Source organism: Mastomys coucha, unplaced genomic scaffold, assembly GCF_008632895.1.
Source record: "Mastomys coucha isolate ucsf_1 unplaced genomic scaffold, UCSF_Mcou_1 pScaffold22, whole genome shotgun sequence".
Classification (NCBI taxonomy): domain Eukaryota; kingdom Metazoa; phylum Chordata; class Mammalia; order Rodentia; family Muridae; genus Mastomys; species Mastomys coucha.
Window position 1 is genome coordinate 59,032,265 of NW_022196905.1, and position 24,214 is coordinate 59,056,478.

The 24,214-nt window shown below is 44.0% G+C and overlaps 1 protein-coding gene across 1 annotated transcript in view; it reads left to right on the forward strand.

The window, feature by feature from the left end:
* Rhoh (ras homolog family member H) overlaps window positions 1–18,639 on the forward strand; it is a 29,945-nt gene extending 11,306 nt beyond the window's left edge. Inside the window, exons 2-3 of the mRNA XM_031342476.1 lie at window positions 15,175–15,279; window positions 15,749–18,639. Of these exons, the coding sequence (XP_031198336.1) occupies window positions 15,973–16,548 (576 nt within the window). The 5' untranslated portion in view covers window positions 15,175–15,279; window positions 15,749–15,972 and the 3' untranslated portion in view covers window positions 16,549–18,639. The remainder of the gene's footprint in view (window positions 1–15,174; window positions 15,280–15,748) is intronic.
* Window positions 18,640–24,214: the final 5,575 nt, after the last annotated feature.

The following is a 24,214-nucleotide window of genomic DNA, read 5'->3' on the forward strand; positions in this document are numbered from 1 at the left end:
AGTCAGCCCAATGCCAGGCAAGCTGGGACCACCATGACCAGTGAGCCCTGTGTGTAAAGCAAGTAATTAAGAAAAGTTGTTTAAACAAGATAAAATGCACGGATATCACTAGACAAAATGGAAGCCATAGGTGGTTGGAGCACTGTTCTACACCCTACTTTATTTGTGTCTTAATATAAGTATACCTACCATCATGGCTATAGCTCATGGCTATATAAAACTCTAAAGCTCTAAGCTGGGTGTGGTGGTTCACATTTATAATCTCAGCATTTGGGAAGCTGAAGCCAGAGGATTGGTGTGAGTTCGAGGCTATGGTATGAGACAAGACTGTTGTCTAAAACACGCGCGCGCGCACGTACACACACACACACACACACACACACACACACACACGAGGGAGTGCTAGACAGCCTGGCTAGAGTAAAAATCTGTTCACCTGCCCTGTCCTGCCTTCTGGTTCTTTCCCTTCTATGAAGGAGGAGATGGTGGGATGGTGGGATGATATAATGCTCAGGGCTGTAGCTCTGGTCCAACTAACAGTGACCATAATCAGAAGCTAAACATTTTCCTTTGTATCTTGTCCAGTAGGTCTATAAATTTGGGGTATTTTCTACCACATGAGATTATTGTGAGGAGAAAATGAGTGAATTTATGTATACTTTATGAAGTCTACATAGTGACTAAATTAAGGAAACAGTTTCTTTCTTTCTTTCTTTCTTTCTTTCTTTTTTGGTTTGCATCATGGTCTAGAACTTTCTAGACACTGAATAAATAGTGTAGTATATAGCAGTTGGGCTTATGTACTGAGATGTTTACATGAGCTAAAATTCCTTGTTTTACTGTATTTGCTTCTTGAAGAATGGTTATCTCTGAGGAATGCTTGTTTGAAAGAAATGCCACCTGTCATTTAATGCTATAGGTAGATTCTAGAAAATGTTTCCTTTGGGCAGTGGTGGCGCATGCCTTTAATCCCAGCACTTGGGGGGCAGAGGCAGGCAGATTTCTGAGTTCAAGGCCAGCCTGGTCTACAGAGTGAGTTCCAGAACAGCCAGGGCTATACAAAAGAAACCATGTCTTGAAAAACAAAAACCAAAAAATAAAAAAAATAATAAAAAAAAAGAAAGAAAAAAAAGTTGTATTATTCCAAAAATGTTAATACAGCTGAAGACAAGCAACTAGTGAAATGAGGCTGAAGCAGAAGAGAATGAAGGCTAACGGCCAGGTTGAAGATGCCACGATGAAGCTCTTCCTGTGTGTGCTAAACTGAAAAATCAATACAAAATATGGAGCTGGCAAGATGGCTCAGTGGGTAAAAAGACACCTGCCACCAAGTCTGATTATCTGAGTATAATCCCCAGGACCTACATGGTGGGAGGGGGGAGCTGGCCACAAGATAAACAAATAAATAAATGTAATTAAAAATTTATTACTATATTACTATTCAAAACTGTCCTTGATTTTTCATTTTTAAAACTTCTAGGCTAAGCTGGGCATGGTGGCACATGCCTTTAAACCCAGCACTTAGGAGGCAGAGGCAAGCAGATCTCTGAGTTTGAGGCCAGCCTGGTCTACAGAATGAGGTCCAGGACAGCCAGGGACACATGGAGAAACACTGTCTCAAAAAACACCAACAGCAACCCAACTAAACCAAACCAAACTAAACCAAAGAAACAAAAAAACCTTCTAGGCTAATAAAGTGTCCACACATCCTTTAAACATTTAAAATATTTACATTTAAAATATAAAAATGTGTCTGAATTTAAGAGTTATACTTACAAATAGAATAAAATATTAGAATATTGGGAGGGGGAGTCATGTATACGTGCCCAGTTCCACCAACTGTCAAGATATGTCAAGGCCCTTGACTTTTTGGAGACAGTTTAAAGGTCAACTGTGATTGGTTTGCTATAGGGAGTGTTCAGAAATGGAATCACCACCCAGGAAGCTACTTCCTGGTGCTGCGTTCTGGTGTACAAATGGATTTGTTTGCGTGGTTCACTTGGGTACTTTTTTTCTTCCGGCGAGATTGGCTCTGAGGAGAGCATGGGACCAGAAGTACAGCGGACTGTGAAAAAGATTTGACCTTCCAAGGGTATTCCCATGTCAACAAATGTAAATTGAGAGCTACTTCCATCAATGGAGGACCATATTTGCTGTGGAGGGTGTCACCCTAGGCAGGCAGGTACCTTCTTGTAAGGTGGTCCATTCCTGGATTCTTAATGTGACCTCTCTTTCTCCTCCTCTTTGGGGTTGCTGATTAGATTCTGGTCTGTAGTCCTTAAAAACGAGGGGGCCAGAACATTCTGGTCTGTGCACAAAATAGCAGCGATAAGCCAGCTAAGAAGACCCTGGAATTCAGCCAGGAGAAGACACATAAAGGAAGAAGAATGATAACAGGCTTTCATGTGATGGAGAGAGGAAGCGTTATCTGCACCATGGGGTACAGAAGAGGGAGTGGGCTCTGCCCACTCCAGCCGAACCCCAGACAGCAGAGATGCTTTGGACCTTGTTTCTGAAAAATGCCATGTGTGGTTCTCATTGTTCTAGTACCTGAACACACACACACACACACACACACACACACACACACACACATATACACATACACAGATACACACACCCTTACCTAACTTGGACCAGGTTAGAACTGAAACAGAAGGTCCCATTGAACGTTACTCTTATTGGGTAAGATTTATTCATATAAAACATAACAACAATAACAAAATCTCTGAAATAAATAAGCTCATAGTGGGACATGATGGGGAGGGCCCAGGGCAACACGTTCCAGGACGTAGTTTACTGTAGCATCCTGATCAAAGGTGGTAGAGACAAGAATTCCATGTGGTTCCTAAGAACTGTGATTGCTCTTAGCAGGGCAGCCCTGTGTTTCTCTGTTGGGATATTCTCTCCTCTAGTTCCTTTGTGTTAGAAGCCCGAGTGCACAAAACACAGTATGCTGGGGAAACGTGCTTGGTTCCTCACTATAGCAATATTGCAATAATGCAAATTATTTAATATCCTCAGTAGATATGGGGTGAATGGGTATGGTGGTATTTTTGGTCTAGTCTGTAGTCCATCTGGTACTATAGTAAAATACCTGAGGTTGGGTAAGGCTGCCCACTTTCTTTCAAACTGAAACCCATATATTTGGGAAGGTTCTCATTACATAGCAGGGGTATCAGAAATGGGAGAACAGGACACCATTAATTTGAACACCAGAGTGACCTCTCTTCAGCTTCTGTCACTTCTGCTTTTGGTGGCAATACATATACACTAATATGATTTTTAAATGATTTTGTGTGCTCTGAACATTGCCTTCGAAAAGTTATTTGCCTGGCTTTTCCAAAGCCAGGATTAAAATGTATGCTTCTTTAGAGAGGACTTGAAAATGTCTATGGGATACCCAGATGGGTGCCATGTTTCTCACACACCTTCCTTCCCACTCTGCTCTGGAGTCAGGCTTGAGCCCCCCAGTGCCTTGTGGGTAGAGGGGAAGATGCATTTCCTCCCTCTTTGGGACGAATATTGGAGCAAACTAAGGCTTTCAGGAACTGGACACTGTGCTCTCTCTCTCTCTCTCTCTTATTGTAAATTGGGGTAGGCTGTGTAAGAGCTGCTCACTGGCCCAGTGGGTGGGGCAGTGCTGAGGAGGAGGGAGATGGTCATGTCCCCAGGCTTGTCCAAGGTCATTTTTCTAGCCCATCCCACTCTGGCTCAAGCTTTTTGTGCCGCCATACTTCCTTGAAAGTGGCTGTTCAGCTGGGCGAGGTGGCAAGTGTCTTTAATCCCAGCAGAAGAGGAGTGCGGCATAGTCAAGGAAACCAAGGGTGGGGAAGGGTGGGAGGCTTTGGGGATATTCAGTCGATGCTGAGGAGACAGAGCAGAAGAGACTGGGATGCAGAGAGAAGAAGGCACCTGCAGTGCAAAAGACAAGTCACGCCCAGCCTGTGCTTCAGATGCAACCTCCACCTACCAATGCAAGCTTTCCCATATGCTCACCTGGGCCTAGGGCCACGCCCTCTGTTTGGTCGTGGTCCACTCTCCTCTTGTCCTTTCTACTCCAGGATCTAGTTCAAATGGTGAGAGACCCTCAGGATCTCACTACGTGAACATTTTCTTCGTTATCTTCTGTCCCCATTAGGCCAGGTTTAGGTGAAAGCCAATTAAAGGTAGATTGTCATATTTTTTTTCAGGCTTCCGTGAAGTTTTAAATTAACATTAGTAGAGCATTATATAAGCAGTAAATTAAGCCATTAAAAGAAGGAGAGCCCTACACAGAGGTGCCCCAGTGGCTTCACAGGTGCTACAACTTCATGTCTCAGTTTCTTGACCTTTCAGGTCAGCATCTAGGGAGACCTTTAATTGCATAGCTGTGGACTATGTCTGTGATGTAATCCATATAAAAAGGACTTGTGTCTATATTCCAAGCAGGTGGGGGTTAAAACTCTTAAGACAGTGTCAGGATCTCATGTTCTCTCCTGACTCTTCTCTTAGAGGATTTAAGGAGCAGGCAACTTAAGGCTTGGCCGCCATGCATCTATCAGATTTGCTCTCCAGAGGGGCAAGTGTAAGGTGGGGTCAGGACCTCCAGCAAGCTGAAGTGGCCACTTATCGGTGAGAGCAAGAGCTTTTACCTATGAATGCCTTTTGCTCTGTCTGAACCAGTTTTCTTTTGGACAAGGGGAGCTGGATCTCACTAGGGCCACTGGGTTGTATCTGCACATTTAGTTCTATATGAATGGGAAGGAAGAATCGTTTACCAAGCCAAGAACTTGCTTCTGCATGTATAGTGTATACTGCTGGGCAGTGCACAGAGGGTGATTTGACACTGTGTGTGTGTGTGTGTGTGTGTGTGTGTGTGTGTGTGTGTGCGCGCGCACCGTGACAGTCCGTTGTGTGGATGTGGCACACATCCCTCTTTATGGACCACTCAGTTTAGCATACTTATTTATTTTGTTGCTGTTTATAAGTGCTGCAGCAATGGAAATTCTCACCTGCCTCTACTCTGTGCATGAATATTCCAGCACAGTGTGTTCAGAGAACGGAGCTGCTGGTTAGAGGATGTCTACATTTAAACTTTTGGTAGCTACTGGCAGGGATAGAAAGAGTGGGGTGAACAAGGTAATAAGGGGGTCTATGATCTATAAAGAGTCCTCTTGGCTGATCACTCTACTCTGGCAGTGATGAAGTCAGACTGAGGTCTTTTCTTTCTTGCTCCTCTCTTTGCTTTTCTCCTTTATCTCTTGACTTTTTCTCTTCCCCTCACATGTTCCGCCTCTCTCCCCTCTTTCTCCCCCCCACCCTCCTTCCTTTCATCTCTTTTCCTTCTTCTTTACTAAGGTAAGGTCTTGCTATATAGCCCAGTTCACAAATTCTAGACCAGGCAGGTCCCAAACTCATGTCAATTCTCCTGCCTCACACTCTCAAGTGTTGGCATTACGGATGGATGCCACCATACCTGTCTGAACACGTTCTTTATAGTGTGTGTACAGATTCAGAATTCCCTGATGGGAGCAGGGCAGCTGGAGTGACTAAGGAGCAGATCTGGAGTTACCTGAATCCTGGTCTTCCAGGGGACCTCTTGACATTTTGTATTTTAATTGATTTTGACTGATGAGTGGCCCCTTTCTCCTGGGATGCTCTTGGCCACCAGCCCGAGAGGACAAAGGGAACAGGGATTGGAAGGCTGAGTGTGGTGGAGTGACCTCTAGAGACATTGCAATGAAATGAGTCTGCTTCATTGCTTCAGAAATAGGGTGGGTATATTAAGGCTTTTTTAGGGGTATGGGTGGAAAGGGCCGATTGGTTATAGTATCAATAGAGCAGGAGGGGCTAACTGGTTATAATACAGTACCTAATTATCATGCAGGTGGGAAGCCAGAGCAGGTTGTGTATGCCAAGTTATACAGCCTTGCAGAGAGCTTTGTACAAGGTCGCTTTTCAGCCAAAGCCCAAACAAGGCCAGCCACCTGTGTTCAGGGACACTCTCCAGACAAAGACAGGTAGAGACAGGAAAGCCCTGCTGAGAGAGGAAGTCCCCCATTTTATGCAGAGCTCAGACAGCCATCCAGTCATGGGGGACTGCTAACTTAATAACAGGTTCTCCAGCAGATAATGGCAAGTCTTGGTGCATATAGAAATCATTTTACTGAATTTAAATAGGAGCTTGGAATTGAAATGTATTTCATAACTTACTGGAAATGAGATTGAATCAAGAACATGCTTGTTCTTAGAAATTGCTTTGTCACGTAGAGGAGGGAGGTAGAAGTGTTCAACCCTGTCTAATGCCTGTCCACTGAGTTTTGTCCAGCAGCATTTATCAAAAACAACAGATCTTTTGTTTTTGTTGTTTTTCTCTGCTGGGGATGGAACCCACGGCCTTATGCTGGGCCCCAATCCTGGCTAACAACAACAACAACAAGCCAAAGAGAGAAACAGCAAAAAAGAAATCTGTTTTGTGTTTGGTGTTTGGAATCAGGAGGAAATCACTCACACACTGCAGAATGTCATTCTGATTCTCCCGCTCTACCACTGCCCTCATTTTGTATCTTAGTTTCATTAAGATTACAGGGTTAGGCAGTCCTGATCCAAGGGAGCACAGGACCCCGAGGGGACAGAGAGACTGATTCTGGGCTCCTCAGCTGACTGCCTGTGTTCAGACCCCAGCACTAGCTTGTCATCTCGGGCAGGGCTCATTATGTCTCCGTGTCTTATTTACTGTCCCTTCTGTAAACTGGGAACAGTGGAGCTGACAGCAGGGTACAGTTGCCATCAAAAGAGGCAGTTTTTGTAAAGCACTTAAAACAGCGCCTGGCTAATGCTGGTGTTTATAATTCCTTGCCAAAGGTCGAGCATTCAGCTTGGCGTGGGACACTAGCATCCTCTCAGATGTCATGTAGGCTACCGTTATCATCCATGTGTTGTGGCTCCAGTTCTGTGACTCACCTAAAGTTATGTTATTAATCAACAAGGGTGACGAGGATCTAACCAGGTCCTCAGCCTCCGCACCTGGGTCCTTCACAGATTAGTGATGTTAGATGTTCTCAGTAACCAAAATCACTGCTCCTTCTCAGGGCTAAAAGGCCCGCCTTCTTCTTGATTTAAATATGCCAAGAGTTAAGGGTTTATCCTAATTCTAAAGGATTTATGGTAACGATTACCTGAAAGAGAAATGATCTGTCTGAAAAGCATGTCAACAAGAAAGGGAATAGCTGTCTGGAGAAATAATTTCATACTAGAATTGAGAGCTACTTTTTGAGTAAAAAGGGCCACTTTTGTGTAGTAGAATATCCCCACCCCACCCCACTGCCGCCCCCAAGGGATGCAAGGGAATTGATTAATTTAAAATGAATAATTTGAAGACATTAGCTAGCTTTATGAGCTCTGTGCTTAAATATGAAAAAAAAAAAAAGGACAGGGTGCATTTGAAACATGCCCAGCGGATGGAAAATGTGCTGACTCAGCAGGTTCCATTCTGGGCGTGGAAGTTGGTCTCTGCAGCTGAGTTACTTTCTGTAACTCTTGGCCTCCTTGTGGGGGAAATGAGTGGGCTGACGCTGATGACCTTTTGGTCCTTTCAACACACTGAATTTCTTTCCACAGTTGGGGGGGGGGACTTGTTACCCTGCAGACTAGGTTCAGTATGAGGGAGTACAAGTAGTCAGGGGAATTTCCTAAAACATATGGGCACACCGGATATAGTAAACAAACATTGGCAATGCATTCAATTAAGAAAAGAAGAGTTTTTAAAAGTCTTTAAGAAACGATGACCATCCTGTTCGGTTGGGAAAAGCTGAAGACTTAGGACATTTGAAAAAGAGCCTGGATCCAGTTGGCTCACGTTTCATTGAGACACAAAGCAGGTTGGACTTGAGTCACAAGGTTTTTCTTTAGGATCCTTAACGGGGCAGTTAGGATCCACCTGGAGGGCACATGCTCTGAGCTCCTGCATGTCTGTCTCAGTCACTTGTCACCTGATATCCCATCAGCATTCCTCCAAACATTTTAAGAAGTCGTTAGAGTAGCCAGGCAGTGTTACACAGGCCTTGGGAGGCCAAGACAGGAGGATTGTGGGCTTAAGGCCAGTATACTTTATTGTTATTAGTGATGCTTATCATAAAAGACCCCACTATTTAAAACCTCACAACTTAATTCTTTTAAAATCTACTTGTTGGGGATGGGAAGTCACTGCGCATGCCATGCTATGCTAAGGTGTGTGTGTAGAGGCCTGAGGACATCTTATGGGAGTGGGTTCTCTTCTCTGGACATGTAGATCCCCGGAATCAAGCTCAGGTTGTCAGACTTGATGGCAGATGTCTTTACCCACTAAGCCACCTCACCTATCCTGTTTAAAAAATAATGTTTAATTAAAAATTTTTGAACCAAGCACAAAAACAGAAAGGAAAAAACTTACATTCTTCCACATAACCAACACTCATTTCTATATTTCTTCAGTTGTTTAAAAATCTATCTTTCTTTCTTCTATGTGTACTGATGTTTGGCCTGTATGCATGTCTGAGTGTCTGTGTTGAGGGGGTCGAATCTTCTGCAACTGGAGACATTTGGTGAGCTGTCATGCGGGTGCTGGGAATTGAACCTGGGTCCTCTGGAAAAGTAGACAGGGTTCTTAACCACTGAGCAATCTCTCCAGCCTGCTTTCCAATCTTATTTCACCCATCACTCTCTTTTCTCACTTGCTGTCACTGTTTTCTAGAGAGATATAAGCATTTGTATTTATTTTACTTACAACTGGGTCACTATCTCTGTTGGATACAATGTGCCTGCACATGCATGAACATGTGTGTACGTGTGCACTGAGCATCCCTTGTCTAAATGGCTTGGGACAAAAATATTTTCAATATCAAATATTTTAGACTGGAATATTTGCATAGGTATGATGGTAAATTTTGGTAATAGGACCCAAGTTTAGATAAAGTCATTAACATTTCATATACAATCCAAACACATAACAGAAGGTAATAATAATAGACAGTATTTTAAATAATTTTGTGTATGAAACAAATGTTCTTGGTGTGAAATCTTCAATGTAAGGTTCAGTTAATACAAAGTTTCAGATTCTGGGCCACCCAGATGGCTCAGCTAGAGTAAGGCACTTGCTGCTCAGCTCTGTGACCTGAGTTCAATCCCTGGAACCCCCAAGATGGAAGGAGAGACTCAACTTGGGCAAGTCTCCCTCTGGCCTCCATAAACAGGACACAGCATGCGCTCTGCCTCCTCACAAGTAAATACATGTAAGGAGCTGAGCGCGGTTTTTGATGTTGTATTTTCACCTCGGCGATGAAAACAACAACAACAACAACAACAACAAGATTGTCACCCACCAAAGCCAGCAATTGCTCCGTAATGCCACTTAATACACAGGTGCTATTCCAATTTCTTTGAATATCTAGAAAAGCAAGCAAGCAAACAAACAAAACCAAACTCTCTGTAAGCAGGAAGGGCGAGGGAGGCTTGGTGGAAGGTATCTGTGATAATCTGTAACTGGAGGCGGCTGCTCACTTCCCCATGTCTTCTTCCAAAAGGAGAAAGTAAGACTGATATTTTAAAAAGGAACCAAAAATTGAAGCGAGTTCTTCCAGGAGACTTAGGCAAATCTAGCTGTCCAGAGCTAGATTATTTTTAAAATCAAAGACACTGGTATACCTCTCATAAATTTATTTTTTGGGGGGGTGTGGAGGGATCTAGAGACACACATGCTAGGTGAGTGTCTGCCTCTGCTGCCATGCTGCATTCTCAGCCCAGAAACTTTGTTTCTTTCAAGGGTCCAACTCAGCCTTTCCTTTCCTTTCAAAGTCCAAACTAAAGAAACAGTGACACATCCAGAACACTTCTTTAGAATTGCACTGGTTGGTCGTTGGGGATGTAGCTCAGCAGTAGATGTTTTCATCACAAGTTCAAGACCCTGGGGTTTGATCCCCAGCACCACACACACACACACACACACACACACACACACACACACACACACACACGTAAATAAATCGTGCAAGTAAAGCCTGCCTATTTTAGTAATTTTATCATTAAATACACATAAAAAAGATGAAGGAAAGGAGATTCACCTACAGTTGCAGGTCCCAAGGAACAACCCACCTTGGCATGTTCAAGCAATATGTCCGAAGCTGCATAGTACAGAGTAGATAATGGAGCCTGCTCTCAGCTGTAGAGAACTCTGCAGAGGGTCCTCCCCATCTGAGGCCAGCCTTATAAAAGATTCTCAAGAGAGAAAACACAGCTAATTGCTAGTGTTCCAGTGATTTCTCCGGCTTTAATGCAAATTCCTGCATAAACCAAGGACCAGATAGTTACCCAACAAATGAAGGAAATCACATATAATAATTATTGCTCATTAATTTTTTTCTTCCTTCCATACCTTTGGAATCATTACTACCTTGAAGTGTACTTTTGCTTTTTCAATTTAACACTTTCTACGCTGTTATTTTTTATATTTATTTTATTTTGAGGCAGGGTTTCTCTATATGTAGCCCTGGCTGTCTTGAAACTAATTCTGTAGACCAGGGTGACTTCAAACTCAGAGATCTGCTTGCCACTGTTTCCTAAGTGTGGGGACTAAAGGTGTGTGCCACCAATGACCAGTTCTCCACTGTTATTTTAAAGGATCTCAAGTATAGAAAGAAACGAGTTTTCTCTAGTAGCTATTCTTAGATGAAGCCTGTTATTTTAAACTGCATCAAAAAGAGTACATTCCTAGTTAGAAATTGAATGTCAAAGTTCCTGCAAAGGTTCTTACTGCCACGTGTCTTCCCCCAAGTTGGATAAAGGATAGCATCACATCTGTAATTTCACCAGACTGAAGTGCCCACCTCTTCCTGGGCCTGGCTTGCTCTGGGGATGAGACCAGAACTCATGAGTTAGAGGCTTGGAGGCTCTGGATGCACACAGGTGGGAAGCCTTGGGTTTGCAAGGTGATGCTCTGTTTTAATGTCGCTCTGCTGAGGTTAAATATACCTTGGGCTTAGGATCGGAAAGCTGGCTTAGAACCTTGGTTCTGGAGAATACATTAACAGTTGCAATGGGTATCTTGGCAAGGCAAGTCCTGAGCAGGATCTGTTTGGGACAGAGGCAATCTGTATATAGAAAATAAACTGGCAAGTATATGGTCTTTTTGATTCTGAAAGGGAATGACTGGAGCAATTAGCAGCATAGTAAGTGAATCATTCAAGTAGGATTGAGAATTAGTGAAATTAAATAGTATAAAATGGAATTTAAGGTAAAGACTTTGCTGGGCCGTGGTGGCCCACACCTTTGATCCTATCACTTGGGAGGCAGAGTCAAGTGCATCTCTGAGTTCGAGACCAGACTGGTCTATATAGTGAGTTCCAGGACAGCTGGGACTACATGTTTTGGGAGAGAAAAAAGAAAAAAAAAACCCACCAAACAAGCAACAAAAGAAAATAAAAGTGAAGAAAGAAAGCAAGATAAAGACATTACTTACTTACATTTTTCATCATTTTTTTTTTTCATGCACATGGTACATCCTGTGCGTGCATGCCCTGCCAAGTCCCTACCACCTCTGTCTACCCGACCTCAGAAATGTCTCTTTCCTGTTCATGGCTACTTATTTTGTTTTATGTCCCACTGAGTTTCACCAGGACTCTCTGTATGACCATGAATCTGGAGTTGTCTCCTGAAACCCGGCAGGCTTAGCAGTGTGTACACAAATGAAGAAAGCAAGTCTCTCCTCTCCCAGAGGCAACCAGTAGCCAATAGTCCAGCAATAACGGTTAGGGTCCTGGGGACCCCTCCTGTTTCCATGACTGATTGTTGGTAGAAAGGCCTGAACTGATGAACTGTGTGGTCTCGTCCTTTTGGGAGGTTGGGTGGGAGGCACGAGGTTTTCCTCTATAGACCATGCTAGCCTGGAACTCACAGCAGCCCTCCTGCCTCAGCCTCATGGTGCTAGGATTACAAGCATGAAGTGCTGTACCCAGAGGGGCAGTGTTTGTGAAAAATTACCGCCACCAACACCACCTAACTCAAGACGCTCTACACAGTTACGATTCGATGTTTGCTTTTAATTATGATGTACTCTGGAGGGGTTTTGCTTTACAGGGCAAATGAGAGCAGTTCTCCGTGCCAAAGTGGTGTACGTGCAGCAGGAATTAGCCGCCATGTTTGCATCTAAAACTGGTCCTCACAGGCTCCCCGTGAGGAAGGGATCTGGTTCCATTTTACAAATGGGGCTAACCGGTTCAGCTGTGCGCCGATTCTGGCATCAAGTAAACACAGGGAATTATGGGGACAAAGCAGGGTAACTGAGATAGCATGGAGGAGTGACAATAGGAGATGCAGGGTTGGGTGGTCAAGAAAGATGTTTAAAAAGGGACAGAATTTTGGCATGAGTGAGGGGCAGGTTTTCAGCCACTAGAGAATCACTGAGTTTGGCTACGGAAGGGTCCTAGTGAGAAACAGTGTCTGTCTGTGCCAGATGAGAGTTGTGTGGTAAACGTTAGTCATCAGAGGAAGGGGACGAAGATACTTCATGCCCCAAGCTCTCTCTCTGCCTCTCTTTGTTCCTTTGTCACAGTAGACCGAAGGACCAGCTTGTCACATGGAGCACTCATGTAACTCTGTGTCTGGAGGTCTGCAGAAAGTACCTTTTTCACAGAAAACAGTAGGAAGAGAAAAAAGATGAGACTCAGACTCACTGGGATTGGAGGCTCATTTATCCCAGACTGAAGACCCAGAGAGGCAGCGTAACTGTCCAACACTTTCAGAGGATACTTGAAGTAACTCTTCCCAATGAAGAGCCCTACAGAGGACACCTGGCCGGTTAGACACACTGCTCAAAACTCACTTTTATTTTCCACTCACAAACCTTAGAAGGGATAATGTCCTTCTTTAGGAGAAATTTCCCTGAAAGTCCATCAGCCTACATGCTTGCTGCCTGTGTGGGCCACGGTGGCTCTGCCAAGGGTGCATGTGACTTGTGACAAGCACTGGAGATCACGGCTATCTAGGGTGTTGCTCTATCTAGCCTGGATAGCTGTGTTCTCTGCCTCTCCCCCAGCTCCATATATGGCCATCTGCTGGGGCCTGGCCTATCAGTCACTTCACCTTACAGAATAGTGCAGGGACTCTGTTCTTGTGCTACCAGGTCAGGCAACAGAGGTTTTCCTTCAGCTTTGCCACGCCTCACTGTTTACAACTTAGGGGAACTGAAGTCCTGGGTGTGTCATTCAGTGACAATAGGCTGTTGTGGGAAGGCCACTGCACTCAGAACAGAGCCTTTCTCTCCCATCTGGCATTTCTTTTGATCTCTGTGGGGGACACGTCTCAGCATTTCTTCATTCCTGTACTATCTTATTTTTATGCTATAAGAAGAAATTTCTGCCTTTTTTTTTTTTTTTTAAATCTCCTTTCTATGAGATCTCTTTAGTGAGGTTTCCGGGTCCTCATGTGAATGAATTATCACTTGTCATTATATTTAGTAATGACTGCTCGCCAGTGCCGCTGATTATTGAGTACTTTGTGTTTATATATGAACAGTTTGTTCATGTGATGTGTTAGGCCCAGGGTTTAAGCCCACAGAGTACTCCTAACAACCATGTGAGACAGGCATTATGACATTGGTTTTCACTAGGAGGAAACTGTTTGAACGTGACCATGCAGGTAGCTAATTAGGCACCTTGGATTCCATTCCAACGATACCTTTTTCTCCCATTCTTTTTTTTTTTTCCTTTGGAGACAGGGTTTCTCTGTGTAGCTCTGGCTGTCCTGGAACTCACTCTGTAGACCAGGCTGGCCTTAAATTCAGAGATCAGCTGCCTTTGCCTCCTGAGTGCTGGGATTAAAGGTGTGTGCTACCACTACCAGGCTTCTTCCATTCTTAACACACCATCTCACAGACATCCTTTTATGGGTATTCACTCAGGAATTGTGGCTATAAATCCGTTAGAAATAACCTACAAGTCTGATGCATGCACCACTTTATAATCCTGTCCTGCTACACTGGCAAGAGAAATTAAATGTGGTGTCATCTGTAAACGAAGTCACAAATTCATGTTTAGGCTGTCCATAGGTCTAAGGAGCTTATGTCTAACAGAAATGTTATGGAGCCCTTCTGTCAAAGATCTGGTGACAAATGGGTGTCCAGGCCACCCTGTGTGGGCGTGTCCCACATGTGTGCCATTGCAGCCACTATGCCAGGGACATTGAAGGTTGGGCATCTTTAGTGTGAAAACAGAGAACATGATGGGTCCCCGTACAACTCATTTTTAGAGGAAACCAAGATTCGGACATGTTAAGTAACTTGGCCACGGTCACATAGCTTATGTGTTAAGAAAGACAGAATTCACAAAAATCATGTGTTATTTATTTAACTCATTTGCAAAGGCTATCACGTCTAATTAAACAGAAACTGCAAGTTGACAGGATATAAAAAGTCTTTGGAGGGATCCTTAGGATTAAGAAGGGTGATTTTTAACCCTTGCCCTTGGGTGTGTTTTGTGTGTGGTAAGCTTGACAATTGCTGTCAGGGGAGGTGAATAAAGTCAATTACATGAACAACCTTTACTCTAAACTTTGGCCTCGAACACCTTTCGTTTGACTGAAGTGGTGCTGGCCTTGAGAGAATGTATTTAGCAGATAGCATGCTGTGCAACTCTGAGCTCTTTGCTTGGTGCTTCTAAACCCACAAACACTTGAGGATCTATTTTCCCCTTCATAAAATTCAGGTTCTGCCATATTTGTGCAGTCCTGTTTAAAATTTGGTGTTGAATATAATTGTTTCCAAGCAAGTTGCTTTGTTTGTTTAGGGGCCTGCTCAGCAGATGACTGTCCTTATTGTTGAAGAGAGAAGTAACTTAGTCTCCACATCTTTAAACGCATCACAGGCTTACACACTTGTAAACCGAGTACTAAGAGTTTAAGCAACATGTCGGTGTCTACACACAGCAGCATAGGTAGCAGACCTGCTCTCAGCTGTGGAGATCAAGAACTCCACAGAGCATCTTCCTGTCTGTAGCCAACTTTACCCAAGAGTCTCAAGGGAGAAAGCACAGCAGTCGCTAGCAGTCCAGTGATTTCTCCTGCTTCAACGCCGATTCCTGCGTAAACCACGGACTGGGTGCTCACTGATTGGGTGAAGGAAATTAGATATGGCATTTGTTGCTCATTACTTTTTCTTCCTTGCAGTTCCTAAAGTGGCTGAGATCTACTAGAACCTGAGGCCACACGTGCCCAGCTGCCTTCCTGCTTCTTGGCCAGTCAAGAGCTGTTCACAAGTCGTTCACACACTAGGTGGGCATCTGAGGTCTTTTCCATGTGGTGATCAGAGCCGTTCCTGGTGGTATTACCAGGCTGACCTTTTTTGCCTCCTTTTCTCCCCTCTTCTTTCCTCCCTTCTCCTCCCCTCCCCTCTCCTCCTCTCCCTGTGATCTCTTGCTATGTAGCCTGAGCTGGCTTCTAACTCAGGTTCCTCCCACCTCAGCCTCCTGGGTCCTGGGATTAGAGATGAATACTACTATAACTCTCCATTTAAGGGCTGATTTTTAAGAATAAACTCTCCTCCTGCCTTTTGGCTGGAGATGTTGTGAGTGCTAAGTGTTGGGTTCTAACTCATTTTGCCAAGGGGAGGGATGGGACTAGACAAATAGGGTTGAATGGCTACCCTGAGATGGGACCTCCATTCTTAATTAGTTTGTCAACAAGGATGCTTCTCGTCATCAGAAAGGAGAACCTCAGTTTCCCCCTTCTCTTTCTCTTCCAGTTGGCAACCAAGCTTCAGGGGTTTTCCAAGCAGTCACCGTTTCTCACTTGGGCAGACTGGAGAAGTACGATCTGTAATTGGTGTCTGAGATTCTGAGAACATAAGCCCTGGTTGCTGTCTTCTTACTACATGGAACTGCTACAGTAGCCCATTGAGCCCAAGAGCCCTTGAGGGTTCTTTCCCTGGGGATCCTGGACTCTTAAATACGACTTCAGACAAGGAAGATGCTGAGCTCTATCAAGTGCGTGTTGGTAGGGGACAGTGCTGTGGGAAAAACCTCACTGTTGGTGCGTTTCACCTCTGAGACCTTCCCAGAGGCCTACAAACCCACGGTGTATGAGAATACGGGTGTAGACGTCTTCATGGATGGCATCCAGATCAGCCTGGGTCTCTGGGACACTGCCGGCAATGATGCCTTCAGAAGCATCCGCCCCCTGTCCTACCAGCAGGCAGATGTGGTACTGATGTGCTACTCTGTGGCCAACCATAGCTCATTCCTGAACTTGAAGAACAAATGGATTAGTGAGATCAGGAGCAACCTACCCTGTACCCCGGTGCTGGTTGTGGCCACACAGACGGACCAGAGAGAGATGGGACCTCACAGGGCTTCCTGCATCAATTCCATAGAAGGGAAGAGACTTGCGCAGGATGTGAGAGCCAAGGGCTACCTGGAGTGCTCAGCCCTTAGCAACCGGGGAGTACAGCAGGTATTTGAATGTGCTGTCCGAACAGCTGTTAACCAGGCCAGGAGACGAAACAGAAGGAAGCTGTTTTCCATCAACGAATGCAAGATCTTCTAAACCCCGAGGTCCTGTTCCCAACATTCATGAACATACCTCAAAGACTCATGGGAGAGGGCAAGGGAGCAAGCCAAGAGGACTGATGCTCCAACTTGGCACATCTGAACCATCTTTCTGCATGGGGTTATGAGGCAGTCTGCCGCTGACACTTCCACTAACTCTGCTCTGCAGATGAACCCTGTTCCCATCTGCATGGGGTTATGAGGCAGTCTGCCGCTGACACTTCCACTAACTCTGCTCTGCAGATGAACCCTGTTCCCAGCACAACCAGAGAGACTCCTTGGCAAGCCACATGAATACTCCATCTTCAATGAGAGACTAAAACAACCATCCTAATTTAGACAATGAAGTGCATTTCCCAACTATGCCATATTTAAACCCACATCTTATTTAAATAATAACCAAATATAGAGCTCTTGTTTTCATGCTTGGGAAGTCTTTTCTTTGAAAAGGCAAACTGCTGTACGAGGAAAATAGCCTTGCAGGGTTCAATCATATATGTGTGGCGTTATTATTTACTCCTGAATTTAATTTGGTTGGAACTACTTTGCGTGCTGTGTTTTTCTAGATAATCAGACTTTTCAATGACCATAAACTGATCTCTGTAATTCATCTTCCATTTCCCTATTATTCAGAGTTGTGTATAAAATACAGCTCCAGACCAGAAGGTATTTTAACACTGCCAAATTACTTTCTGTGTAATTACAAAAGAACGTTTCTTATTTACGATATCACCTGTCACTCAGAGAACTCCAGTTGCAAACCAAGTGTTCCTTTCTCACTCATCAAGACAGAGATGGAGAGAAAAAAAATATCTTTCATCTAGAGAGTCACACTGTGCAAAGTATAACAGCAGCAGAGCTTGGGACGGACGCTGGTGGGCCCCTTCTCCTTGCCTGTGTCTCCTGACGTGTACTTCCACATTGGTTACAGGTCTTGGGAAAAGAGGACAGGCAAGTGTTATAAACAATAGTTAATTGGCTGGCACAACCCCATCACTTATTAATTTTAAGACTGAATCAAAGCAATTAGAAAGGGCACCTATATAGCATGCCTGTGTATGTGTGTAAGGGAAAAGGCAGCGTTTATGGCTTTTACTGTTTCATGAATAGATACTCACTTGTGAAAAACATTACAGATCTCAGGTTCAGAGAATGGGAAAGCCGCCTTACTCTGATTATAAAGAGTTGTTGGGAAATACTAACTCAATAGGGAGATGTGCATCTATGCAATCCTCCCTCCTGATTGTGTGAAAGCAATGGTGTTGCTCACCTTTTCTACCTTCCCTGATGTATCATTCATAGTTCCAATCTGATAACTGGGAACGCTTGAAGCACCTTTCGTGGAGCCCAGCACTGTAGAGGGGTTGTGTGGCTGTCACCATGAAGGGTAAGGAGCCTTCAGGAGCATCCCTCCTGAGGATTATCCTGACATAAGCAAATCAGCTTGTCACATGGATTCTCTGGCTGACTCTCTGTGGTTACAGTCCATTAAACATATCATAGAACGCCTCCCCCACCCCCCATGCTTTCTCTGCTGTTTCTCTCTCTCTCCCAAGCTCAGTCACAAGCCTGGGACCTGGATTTTGGTCTTGGGTAGAAGAATTGCTTTCCCAGGGTTAATAGGTTTGCTTTCAGCCAATCTCTCAGCCTTCTGGCTCTGTGGCTTGTCCTTGTGGCTGGACCACCTACGTCCCTTGACTTGAGAGCTCATGTCTTCCGTTCATGGCACTGGGCATCCTGAAGGTTGGAATGTTGAGCAGACAGAGGAGGAGACAGGGACTATGTCCTCCCGGTCCCTCATGTCCCTCTGATTCTCTCCTCATTCTCCAACACACAAAGGATTTTGTGTTCATTTTTCTTTTGGAGTGTGTATGTATGTATGCTCTTGTTGCTGTGAATTGAAACTTTTTTTTTCACACTGTCGCCCAGGATAATCTCAAACTTGCAATGATGCTCCTGTCTCAGCCTCTCCAGTGCTATGGTGATAGGTGTGAGCTACGAGGTCTACAAAATGTCTTTAATGACAAACCCAGCTTCAAGTTTAATCTGTGGAATATTTTAAAACACACTGAAGAAACAAATTTCTACACACTCAGTTGGCTGTCCCTTAATTCTTTTCTTTCTTGCTATTGAAGGGAGGTAGGATTGGGGAACATCTAAAAGTGGGAAGGACCCAGGGAGGAAGAGGAAGTTTCATGGTGGAAACAGAGGAGGGGAGGACACCGAGGCTGTTAATAGACCTGAGTGAGGTTCGCCTGTTGACAGGAGCCGACTGTAAAGCTCCGTTAAGGAAGGAAGCCTCACACCGGAGGGCAGGAATTCATGTGTGAAGCCTCCTCCATGTGCACCTGGTGGAAACTGAGCCAAACAGAGTCTTTCTTCTCTGTGTCCCCGAGGCCGTGCTGCCTCATAATTAGCTTCGTGTCCCCAGGTCCCATTGCAGGGAAGAAACCATAGCTAAATGAAGTTGCATGAGAGAAAGGAAGAGATTGGGCCTCAAAGCACTTCTGAGAAGGAAGCAGACCTGGGCAGGCCTGCAGGAGGAGGAGGAGGTTAAGTATTGAAGACAGGACTCTGGAGAAAAGCATACTTCACAGGACTGTATGTTTAGCTTTACGGGTATACATGAAGGTGTAGGAGTCTTTCCCCTTCAATAGATGGTGCTTTTTGTATGCTTCGCCTTCAGTGTCCCAGGTAGCAAAATTAAATACGCTCATATTTACATAAGAAAATGGATTTAAGTGATTACGTTCATTTGTTCTGGCCTAAGCAGAATTCTGGAGACTGGGAAGTCTGGGATCAGGTGCCAGCACAGTCAAGCTCAGTGGAAGAACCTCTTCAGCTGATTGGTGGCAAAATGCTATGTCCTCACGTGTGTGGTGAGGGTGAGGGTTGATCTATTCTCATAAGAGCCCTTGTGCCATTTGTGAAGGCCCCGCCTTTCTGACTACATTATCTCTTAATCCTATCACAGTGATCAGGCCTCAGAGGAGCAGTTTGAGCAGGAAGGGACCCACATTCCCTCACACCAATGCTCTTCTATCTTACTTTATTCAGCCTAGCTAAATGGGGCAACAGAATAGTCTGGCCCCATACAATGGGTTAGGTGACAAGATGACAAAAAGCATCCTGATGGTTGAAGTATGTAGAGCACTTCAGACATCTGGGAACCATGTTAAGCCCTTGTATGTCATTATCACAACATGTGGTATGTAAGCGGCTCCCATGAGCAACCTGAGCCTCAGCATGTTAGTGGGACAAGCCTGAGCCATACAGTGGCTGAATATCAGAACTCTTTAAGTCTGGAGCAGGTCTTCGTGGCTCTAAACTCTACTCAAAACCACTATGGCCCACTTCTTTCCCGAGCAGTTAGCTGGATGGCTTCACCACATCCAATCTCCTGTAGCTACAGGCCTCACCCCCTTACTAGTCAAAGGACCTATATTTAAAAGGTGATGATGATGATGGTGGTGATGATGATGATGATGATGATTTTGTTGTTGTTACTGTTTTGAGAAAGGATCTTGCAATGACCTCCACTCATGGTGCTCTTTCTGCCTTATATTCTCCAGTGCTGGTGTTACAGGCACACATCACCACACCCAACTGAAAAGATTATTATTTATTATTTTGCATGATTGGTTATCAAAACCAAGGCCCCTTGAATACCAGGCAATCACTCCACTCTGAGCTATGCCTCCAAGCCCCAAAAGATTGTTTTTAAATAAAATATTCCAGGTCTAATCTCCATCTTTCCTTTTTGCTGTTATTTCTGGTAATGAGGCTATGCTCCAGTGACTCACCCAGTATTATCTATCACAGAGATCCCCATTTCTACCCTGAGATTTTCAGTGTAATTTCCTAGACTGCGTGTGTGTGAAGTGCGACATGAAATCCCAGGTGACTTTCTGATCTCAACAACTTGAACAAAATAATTTATCTTGCCATCTCACTCTCCGGGCCTCACATATTCCCTGAATGAGCAACAGGGGAGAGGAGAGCCTGGCTCTGCCCTTTTGAGGATTTGATACCCAGGAAGGGCACTTGATGTAGCCTGAGGTGTGGTAGAGACATTCCAGTTTGCCAGATCTGTGGTGTTACCCTCTGTGAGTGTTGGTCCCAGGGTTAGAAGGCAGTCCTTCGGGGTTGAGTAACTTCAGCATAACTCTCTGACAGGCCTTACCAGCCCTTAGATGCTGTCTCTTTTGATGAGGTTAAAAAAAAAAAAAAAAAAAAAAAAAAAAACAATCTCCAGCCAAGATCTCCACAAGATAAGACAAGGCATGGGAGCTACCTGTGCAGGGAGCTCAGGAAGGCCCATGACTAGACCTAATGTCTGAATTAATCCTGAGGACTCTCAAAGATATATTGACATAAAACTCAGGGCTATGTAAAAAGTCATAAATAATGAAAGAATAAAGATGTTAGACTGGGAAACACTTTGGAGTCAGAAAATCTGAGTTGAATGTCTTCCATCCTAAATTCACTTTTCTTAAAACATAGGTCCTATGTTTCTAGAAAATTCTATAGAAGGATTCAATAAGTGGTACATGCTTTTAATTCCAGCACTTGGGAGGCAGAGGCAGGTGGATTTCTGAGTTCAAGGCCAGCCTGGTCTACAGAGTGAGTTCCAGGACAGCCAGGGCTAGACAGAGAAACCCTGTCTTGAAAGGAAAAAAAATTAAAAAAAAAAAAAAAGAGAACTTTATGCCTGTAAGCATTCAGACAGTCATGTTATTGTGTGTCTGCTAGATCCCTGTGTTGAAATCTCTAATCAGATCAGAATTTTCTAGAGGTTTCATCATGTGGGTAACATGACAGGGAACCCACACAGAAGCAGATTCTGCCTGTAATATTGGTAGCTAAAGCAAGATGGATGGCACAGAGAATAATAAAAATAGCAACAAATTCCTGAATGCCTATGTCTCCAGGTCTGTGTCAGCACTTTACAGATACCTCAGCACATGCACACATGCACTCTTGAGTGTGCACACGCATACACACACACACACACACCAGGATGGGGTGGGGGAGTATTTTGTTGAGGCCCAAACATAGAGACTTTTCTTTTTACAGTCACTTTTCAAATGTCCCAGCTGACCATCTAATTTCCATACCCATAAACTTGGCCTGCTAGGTTATATGGCCAATGATGTTCTGTGACCATTATGGTTGCTAGTTTAGACAACATGACCAATCCCTGTCACACACTGTAGGGCATGCTGCCAGTTAGTGCTTTGCAGTCTTCCTGAGTGACCTGCCTTCTGTCTTTCTGGAATGCTCTCAGGCAAGCATACCCTGTCCTGCCAGGCTCTGCTGTCACCACTGGGTCTCTGTCTCCCACTGTTCCTGCCTTCCGGGCTAGTCCATGGACCTAGCATCCCAGGTCTCTTCCTAGCTGCTTCCACTCTCGAAGGAAGTCAGAAGAAAGGAGGAGGGGAGAGAGGTGGAAGAGAGGTCCAATCCTGCACTTCCTGGGGTTGCCCTGAAAAGTTCAAAGACGAATTTTCTTGGCTGGGTAGCAGCCTCATGGCCCCATATGCTGCCTGTTGTTTTAGGAAGGGGGTCTGGGGCTGCTTCCTCCACTCATTTCCAGACAAAGTATTGTCTTGAAAACCTTTTTTAAATCTACAGTCTCTGGCCCAATGCTTCCCTTTCCTACTTGAAAGACCCCAGAGCTCGGGAGACCCTCACTCAAGTCTCCGGCTGACATGACCATCCAATAACTCACAAGAGACTGATCTTGCTACAAGCACATGAGGTTTATTTGGGATAGGCCAGTACCTGGGTCAAACCCATAACCTTGCAGGCCAGAGGAGTTTGACCCCAACCACAAGGAGTAAGGGGTATTTAAAGGGGAAAAAAAACCACAAACTGGGAGGGGGGGTGAGGGGGTTACCAAGGAAACATAACAAAAAACAGTGGAAAATTTCAGAGGGACCCAACCCATGCTTTAATCAGGGTCACGAGGAAAACATCCTGCATACTCGTTATTCTCAAGAATATGGCTTTATCATTGTCATTATTTACTTTGTGATTGACCACTCCCTAGAAACACCTAGATGTCTGCCTTTGTGGAGGGACTGGTTTCTAGAACTAGCAGGCCTGCAATTCTTGGCTTGTTACAGAGGTTTTCCACGCCCTTTTAGGTAAAGGTTATACATTATACATTTTTACTGATACATTTCTATTAAATGCTCTTATTTTAAAATTCTAAAATTCTCTAGCCCTTCATTCCCCACTTCTTTTAGTAGTTCTAATCATAGAACTAAATATCAGTATCATCATATTCTAGATTTTTCTGGTCCTACAAAGTATAATATTGTTGGCATAGCATTAAAATCTGAACAGAACTTACTCTTTAATAAAAGCAACTAATTTAGCACACATGGATCCTTAGTTATTTAGTCTTTCTCTGCACTTACTCATGGAGTCTAATGACTCCTGAATGGTTTAAATATAGAAGAATGTTGCTTTTATGTAAACCAATGGCAGCTCTTAACTCTCCATAAGCCTTATGCTGCAATACCATAGTGGATGTTCCTGTAGCTGCCCCTGCAGTTTCTAAATCCAGTCTCAACATAACTGTCAGGGGAACTCCTAACTCTCTTCTATTGCCAGGCACTAACTTACTAGCTCTCAAGCTTCCTAGCTTCTCTTCTTTCCTGTCTTTATCTCTTTTCAGCTCTCTAGTCTCTTATTTTTTTCTGACTCTCACACTAGACTCCACCTTCAAAGACTCTTTTAAACGTTCTATCTCTTCTATGTATGCCCTTTCACAGTCCTTCTGCAACTTTTTTTTTCTTTCTCCATTTAAAACACTTTCTCAGCTACCTACACTAGTTTAACAACTTATCCTGCATCTCTTTCATAATCTTTCAACTCCACCAGAAATCCAGGAATGACTGAATAGAATATATGGGGAAGCTTAACACAGCTTCCAGAAATATTGCCAATTAACAAGAGACTGCTGGACACCTGGACAGCCCTTCAAAACGCTGGAGCATCAATCTTCAGCCTTCTGGCCCATGAATGTCTTGAGAACATGAACATTAAGGACTAGCTTAATCTGTCTCAGCAGATATATGCTGTCCTAGGCCTGTGTGTCCTTTCTTGGACAATATCATCTGCAGATGAAGAGGCAACTTTTGCCTAGTGGCTGTCTCACCACAGCTGGAGCAGCTCAAATGATGCTCAGTTCCTTCTTTGAGTCTGAGAAAGGGGTACTGTCAGTTGCAGACAGGTCTCTAGCCAGATGAATAAATAATATTAAATGCCATATTCTGTGGATTTCTGATGTTTTTGAAAACCAACTATCTATGTAAAGTAATCTGGACTATTGTCTACAAACTACTCAGTTCTTTTTCTTGAAATCACCCTAATAATAAACTCAGAGCTATGAATTTGCTAATTTGGCCCTAAACTCACAGGTCTAGACATCTCAGATCTGTCTATAATAGCAGTAAAAAGGAACTGGTTCTAAGCCCTGTCTACTAGGGAAATACTGACACAAGAAATCTCTTAAGTGAATATAGAAAACTTCATCTTTTGGTCTTGAAGTATGCACAACAGAACTGTATTAGCTACACCTCACAGTCAATAAGAATATCATTGTACACTCAGTCTTAACAACAAATCAACTTAAAAGCTCTTACTTATTTCTT